Source organism: Chrysochloris asiatica, unplaced genomic scaffold (genome assembly GCF_000296735.1).
Source record: "Chrysochloris asiatica unplaced genomic scaffold, ChrAsi1.0 scaffold00029, whole genome shotgun sequence".
In the NCBI taxonomy this organism is placed as follows: Eukaryota; Metazoa; Chordata; class Mammalia; order Afrosoricida; family Chrysochloridae; genus Chrysochloris; species Chrysochloris asiatica.
In genome coordinates, this window is record NW_006408547.1 from 2,676,123 (window position 1) to 2,684,059 (window position 7,937).

The 7,937-nt window shown below is 38.4% G+C and overlaps 1 protein-coding gene across 1 annotated transcript in view; it reads right to left on the reverse strand.

Annotated features, from left to right (window-relative positions):
• NALCN (sodium leak channel, non-selective) overlaps positions 1-6,124 on the reverse strand; it is a 535,846-nt gene extending 529,722 nt beyond the window's left edge. The window contains exons 1-2 of the mRNA XM_006846666.1: positions 5,981-6,124; positions 3,040-3,222 (exon numbers count right to left, since the gene is read on the reverse strand). Coding sequence (XP_006846729.1) covers positions 3,040-3,222; positions 5,981-6,088 — 291 coding nt within the window. The 5' untranslated portion in view covers positions 6,089-6,124. The remainder of the gene's footprint in view (positions 1-3,039; positions 3,223-5,980) is intronic.
• Between the last annotated feature and the right edge of the window lie 1,813 nt (positions 6,125-7,937).

Sequence of the window (7,937 nt, forward strand, 5' to 3'; positions counted from 1 at the left end):
TTGTCAAAAGAACCAACAGATCTGTGTTGGAAGAAGTACAGCCTGAGGCCTAAGTTCTCCTTAGAGGCCAGGAGGGTCAAACTTTGTCTCTCATACTTGGGACATACAAACTTTGTCTCTCATACTTGGGACATATTGTCAGGAGGGACCAGTTACTGGAGAAGAATATCATGTTTGGCAGGGTGGAGGGTAAGAGGAAGATCCCCAGCGAGATAGACTGGCAAAGTGGCAGCATCATCGGGCTCAAGCGTGACAATAGTGAGGTTGGCCTAAGATCAGACACTATTTTGTTCTGCTGTGCATAAGGTCGCTATGAGTCAGTACTGACTTGATGTCACCTAACAACAACAACAACAACAACACAACAACATGGTCATTCCATATATATAAGTATGATTTAATATTAGGGCATCCACTCAATTATAAAATATAAGGAGAAAAATAAGGATGTCCACTGTCTACAGCTCTAGTGAAAATATTAGCCAACCCAAAGAAATTGGTGAAAGCATTCAGAGGAATAAAAATTAGAAATAAATAAACAAATCTAATATCATGATATGAACAAATCAAAGAATTAAGGGTAAACTACTACAAACAATGCAAGAATTAGGGAATTTTGTAAAGTAGTAGGATATAAACTTTAGCATATAAAAATCAATAGCCTTGTACAAGAAGGGGGAAGACAATATTTCAGGGAACTGGGCAGAAGAATGATGAAGACAGGTGAAGACTCAGGGAGGTGTACAAAGTCTAAAGAGGACTGGGGTAAACAAAAAAAAACAAAACAAAACATATATATGCACATTTATATATCCCACAAATACATAAGAGTTTGAAAGGGGATATTTGTACATGGGCATTCACAGGGAGGAAGCAGGACAACTGTTGTTAAATGGAAGGGATTGTAATCATTGAGACAAAACAAAGCATAGGATTTGGTAAATGTAAAACTGATGATCTTGTCTGTAAGCCTTCACTCAATTCACAATGTTGTTGTTGTGAAGTGCCATCTAGTCAGTTCTGTCCCATAGCAACTGTATATAGGGTTTCCAAGGAGCAGCTGGTGAGCTTGAACCACTGACCTTGGAGTTCAAATAATTTTGCAGTCTGATGCATTAACCCACAGCACCACACCAGGACTCCACAATAAAAAACAATAAAATAAAAAGTTTAAATTACTTAATTTAAAAAAAATCAACAGGCTTCATCCTAAAAGCAGTAAGCTGAAATGTAATATTTGTAATGAAATATGAAGGGGGCTCTAAAAGTTTGTGGGAATTTTTCATTATCTTTTAATTGGATTTCTTTTGAAGTTTTTGAAATCCTCTCATATTATATATAAAGATATGAAAACATACAAATAGCAAGAAGAGAAAATACAACACCAACACATAAATATACCTATATATTTACTCACATGGGCAGAACCTATATTAGGAAATTTATAAAACATTCCAGTAAGACAAAAAAGCAGAATAATAAAGTGAAAAGACTGTCTATGATTTAGGATAGGGTGATTTTATGTGTCAACAATTGCTGTGAGTAAAGCAAAATATCATGACAAACAGAAAATAATTACATCACAAATGGCTAACATCCTAAACATATATAAAAGATGGTTCAAAGTTTATGAAAAAAATATTAATAATTTGAAAATGGCCCTTGGATGAACTAATGCTCAATTTCATTCTCAAAAGACAAATCAAACATGTACTGCTATACAATTATCCACTATCATACTGGCAAGCATTTTGAAGTTTTCAGACATATGAGAAACATTCATATTCTGCTGGTGAACTTGTGAACAAGAGGTCCTGCAAACACCGCTGGTTAAAACACAAAGTGGCATATACATTCTATAAGTCAAATGATATCTTTTCCTTAATGGACAAAAATATTGGGGATCTGGGAAGTAGGGATTAAGGTACTATAAAAAGAATTGAATATATAACAAATGAATGCAAAAAAAAAATGGAAACAATTGGAAAAGTATGTGGATTAGAAATTAATACATGGCAGTTACAAGATAATGATGATGGGAGTCATGAATTAAGGATGATTTTATCAGACAGAAATGCATATACAATTGATATGTCAGGTTTACTTTAAAATGAAAGAAAATTGGTCAAATATTTATAATTTTATAAATTTGGGGGTTAATTAGAAATATAATCTCTATTTTTGTGTAGATAAAAAAACTACATAATAACACAATAAATGATAAATAAAAGGAAGGAGCAAAACTGACTATGCACCATATCATTAAATTCTGAAAAAATTTTATACACAATGAGGCACTTTTCCACCAAAATTACCTAACTTTCGATGCTAAGACAGCTAGTAAACAGAGCAGGATTTCAGTCAAATTTGTCATTTGTCAGATCCTAAAATCTATGCTGTTTCATATACTTGTGCACTTTGAAATTGTTCACTTTGAAATACTTCAAAAGAAACAGCATCATCTACAGCATAGTTTTAACCTCAGTGAAAATTAGTGATACAGATGGAAGAGCTATCTGGAGGAGAAAGGGCTTTTCTTTGCTTCCTTTTGTTTTTTTTTTTTAAATCTTCTGGCAGCGCCAATTTGATGCTCCATAGTTCTTTTTTTATAATCCCAGAATTCCTTTCCATCTCTTTTCCTTTCTTTGTGCCCCTTTATATCTTAACACACTTTACTTACATTCTGTGGACTATCATTCCTCTCTCTAATTTAATCATAAATAAACTAATAACAAAGTGCCGACTCTGGACCGGTGGGTGTACCAGGTCATGGGACCATCGCTACGTAACAACATAGCCCTGCCTGGACCTTGTCAAGCAGGCAGGTTGACCTTATAGCTCTTTTCCAGATATTCTGAAGTTATGTGCCCAAATATCATATTTTCATTAATTTCTTTAAATTCAATTTTATAAAGAACTTTTGCATGGACAAAATAATGACTTTTTTGGTTTCACTGAAATCAATCTGAAAATATCATCAACTAATAAAAATCTTCAGTGCATTTTAGTTATAATATTAATCAACAGGCAAGTGCTCACCTTAATAATACCACGGATGTGCATTTTTGCTATCATCTCTGCTGTGTAGAGAAACATCAGTAAAGTGTCCAAAGTAAATGTCACATACTGAAGAGGAGGATAGTGTTCAAATGTCATTGGTGTATTCATACAAACAGAAATGACGCTGATGATGGCACAGATGCGCAGCAAAGAGTGAACCCACTGCAATGAAGGTTCAGAGTTAGCACTGGACAATATAAAGTGATATCTTAAACCTGTATTACACACCACACTAGGTCAAAATTTAATCGATGTAGAGAAGAGGAAGATGGAACTAATGCATATTAAGTACATATAATGTGTGGAATGTTTTCATATATTCAATATTGTATTGTTAAGCAGTCTATTATTTTTCAGAAGACACGCTAGGATTCAGAAAGGTTAAGAGACTTTTGTCTCATTGTGACTTAAAAAGAGCTGAAGCTTGTCTATGAACCTGGATTGTTGTTATTTCTGTTAAGTGCCATCGAGTCAGTTCTGACCCATAGTGACCCTGTATAGGGTTTCCAAGGAGCAGCTGGTGAGCTTGAACTGCCGACCTTGCAGTTCAAACGGCTTTGCAGTCTGGTGCATTAGCCCACAGCGCCACACCAGGACTCCATGAACCTGGATTGTTGTTGTTGTTTTTAAGTGCCGTTGAGTCGGTTCCGACCCATAGCGACCCTGTACAGGATTTCCGAGGGTGTAAATCTTTACGGGAGTAGAAAGCCTCATCTTTCTCCCGCGGATGAACCTGGATAGACTACTCCAAATCCTCAAAATCTTCCTGTGCACACAAAATGGGATGAGCCCAATTCAGTTAAGAACGGAATTGATACTATTTTTATACATTTTTTTGGTTGCTGTTATTAAATTGTAGGCTGCCACTTCGCTGAATCATCCAACAAGTTCCAACAATTTTCTGACTTAGTCTTTGAGATTTTCTATGTACAGGATCATATCATCTTCAAATAGAGTTTTACTTCTTCTTTGCCAGTTTGGATGCCTTTAATTTCCCTTTCTTGTCTTACAGCTCTGGCTTAGATTTCCTGCACTGTCTTAAATAGGAGACAAGAAGTACTGTTCAAAGACATCCTTGTCTGCTTCTGATTCACAAGGGAAATGCTCTCAGTTTCTCTCCACCTATACTGTTGCTTTTTTTCAGAAATTCTTAGAGTGCTCTCTACATATGTAGTGGGTACTAAGAAAAGTTAGTCAGTGTTTTTCTTTATTTCATTTATTTTTCCAAACATGAATGTGTTAGAAATTATGCTGGGCTTTGCATTAAGGTTAGAAAAACAGAAACAAAATAATTGTACACATAACTGTTTTATAGTTTTAACCCAAAATATAATCTACACATGTATATGTGTATGTCATATTTATAGACAAATATAAAATAGAGTAAGTGCTATGGAGAGGAAAGTTTCATTGTATCTTAGCTGGGGCTGGGGAGTGTGAGATGCGTGTCTCCTTTCAGAGGTGGTTTGGGAGAATGGATGAGACATTTGCTCCAGCCTTAATGGTTGAAAAGGATTTGACTCATCGAAAGAGTTGGGAAAAGGTCTTCTGAGACTAACTTGAATAAAGAAATAAATGTGAAGAATCTACATATCTTGGAAGAACCAGAAGTTACCTAATGAGGCTCAACTGTAGAACTTACGTTGTTGTTGTGTGCTGTCCTATAGCCACGCTATCTAGGACAGAGATGAATTGTGTCAAAGGGTTTCCTAGGCTTAGGCAGAAGGGACCCTGGTGGCACAGTGGTTTAGCCCTCAACTGATAACTGAGAGGTTGGCAGTTGGAAGTCACCACCCTCTCTGGAGGAACAAGATGCAGCAGTCTGCTTTCATAAAGGTGATATCCTAGGAAACCCTGTGGAGCAGTTCTACTCTCCTACAGGGTCACTTTGGGCAGGGGGTTTGGAGTCCTTTTTTTGGTTATATTTACAGAGGAGTTCTGGTGTCATAATGGTTAAGCACTGGGTTGCTAACATAAAGGTCTATGAAATGAAAGTCCAGAAGTTCAAATCTACCAGCCTCTGCACAGAAGACCCTACTGGGCATTTCTACTCCGTCCTGTCATCTCACGCAGGGTAGGAATCCACCCTAGAAGCACCCAACAGCAGTAATCTTTATGAGGCAGATCCCCAAGTCTTTACTACCATGGTGGGTAGAAATCATTGAGCTTTCAGTTAGCAGCCCAGGGCCTAGAGATAGCAAAAGAGAAATTGCTGGAAGTTTAGAGCCAGAGTATAAAGATCCAAGGCAGTCGTTAAAGATACTATGGTGACTGCAAAGCAGAAAAGTAATGTGAGCGTACTGAGGAGTGAAAGAAGTCGTAGGCAGAGGAAAGACAAGCAGTGAGAGAGGTAACAATTCCTGGCTGCTAGACAGTCTAATACACAATGACACAGTGTAGTAGATCTTCTCCTCAGGTTTGCACCAATGTAATCAGGCAGAGAAGGTTACACAGTTTTTTTCAGACACTATCCACGAGCTCATTAACCTTTATTTTCACTGAAAACATTCAGCTCCAAAGAAGGCTTTTAATCCCAAACATCTTCTCACAGGTTCATGCATGTTAAAAATTGAAAGCTAAGGAAGATAGGTAAGAATAGGTTACTCATGTTGAACACCAGCTGAGCCTGAAAAGTGGTGTCATCATATCCCGGGTGACTGAGAGCAGCATATGCACAGGAAAGAGGGATGGGACCAGACCACCTTGCATAGATTTCCCGTGAGAGCCATTCACAGACACAACTCATTTCGTTTGATGTGTCAGCTTCTCAACCCAAGAGACTAGTCCATATTTTACTGTAGCTCAAAAGACATTTTAAAGCCAAAATCCCATGAATTTTGAATTTATTAATTAAATTTCCCTAATACCAATGTGTGCTTCCCCATACCCCAACAAAAAAGAGAGACAGAAAGAAATTTACCGGCTTGTTAATCCAGAGTATGTCAGCATTGTCCGACAGAGACTCATCAGGACCAAAGTCAGTCACTGGCTGGGCTTCCACCCTGGAACTCTGCTTCCTTTTGAGCATACTGAAGTTAGCTTTGGGTAGCAAGTATACATCGACAGTCTGGAAAAAAGAAGTGGTCACAGTCATGCAAATCATTTTTATACATTTCAAGAAAATTGAGCCCTGCATTTATTATATGTATTTCTTTACAAATTATATACATGTTCTACTATCTATGTCTCATATAATAAAACATCTGAAAAATAGAAACTGTAAAAGAATAAGCTAAAAATTAAACATAAAGCTTGAAGATTCGTTTGTGTCCAAACCCAATAATTGTCACATACTTCATAAACAGTTTGCATTGCAGTTTAGAGACCGCTGATCTAGACCATCTTTGCCTTTTGTTGTTTTTGTTGTTGTTAAGTGCCGTCGAGTTGATTCCGACCCATAGTGACCCGGTATTGGGTTTCTGAGGAGCAGCTGGTGAAGTTGAACCACCAACCTTGCAGTTCAAACTGACTTTGCAGTCCAGCAGATTAATACACAGCACCACACCTGCACTCCATCTTTGCCTTTTAGGGTACCAATATTTGGAATTTTGTGGAGAATATGCCCATGTTACCAGACGTGTCTCCATTTGAATAACAATCTGTGCCAGAGTATAGACAAAGGAATCTAGAGGAAACACTGCAGGGTTTTCTCCAGGGTTTTCCTCTGGGTTAGTTACACGTGGCACTCCAGACAGCTCTCATTTCCAATGTAAATTCCAAGTCAATATCCCTTTATTGCCCTGGCTATGAAGGACAGAACAGAACTTTCTCTAACTGAATACAGTGATTATCTCAATTCTTCCAGCTGCTCTGAAGTAAACCCCTCATCAAATTGCATTAAAGAAGAACACGAGATGCCTGCTTGTAGTTAAACTTCCCACATTGCACCTCCCTATGGCCATCACTACCACCTTCCACAACACTGCAGCCATTGAAGGAGGAGGGCCTGTTATTTGCCAGACCCTCAGGACACAGAAAAACAAATGAGTACAACATCCTGAGAGAAGAAATGTTGCAAAGGCTGTAGAGGTAGTATCTGATGACCCTGAGATCACAGTGAAATTTCCCATTTGATTAATAATAGGATTTAGTTGTAAAGGGGAGAAACATATTTTTGAATCTATAGTAGGCTTTTGGCACTACGCAATGACTTTTAATTTAATTTTTGCAACAGTCCTGGGAGGGAAAACATCTCTCCTTGTTAGCTAAGTACACACGAGAAATTCCTGCTTCAGGCAGGGAAGAATGGACCAAGAGCACCCAAGCAAATTTGAAATTTGCAAAAGCTCAAGATGATTACAAAGTCCAAACTGTTTACAGTTGACATGGTAATTCAGAAGTCTGAGGAGGAGAATTTCTAAAGGTAGATACAGGGAGGAAAGGGCTCTCCAGGCAGCATAAAACCCCACTGTCACGGACAGCTTAGGACCCCTGGGCTTCTACCCTGGCTCTCCTAGACTGGCTTCATATCCACCCCTTTATCCTGAGTCCTCTCTACTAGGCAGGGAACAAGAGAAGAGGGAGATACCTTAGACCAATCAAAATAGCTGAATGTCTAACCATAAGAGTTCCAGACATGCCTTGTGGTTTATGAAGTAGAGGCACAAGAGCTCTGGGGTAACTGTGACCTTAGAGTAACTTTTACCTCATTTGTTGTCAGGTGCCATCGAGTCGGAACTGACTTATAGCATCCCCATGCACAGCAGAAAGAAACAATGTCCGATCCTGGGCCAACCTCACTCCCGCTGCCACACTTGAGTCCATAAATGATGCCACCTGGCTGATCCATCTCACTGGGGGTCTTCCTCTTCTTCTCTGACCCTCCACCTTACCCAGCATGATATCCTTCTCCAACGATTGTTTCCTCCGGACAATAT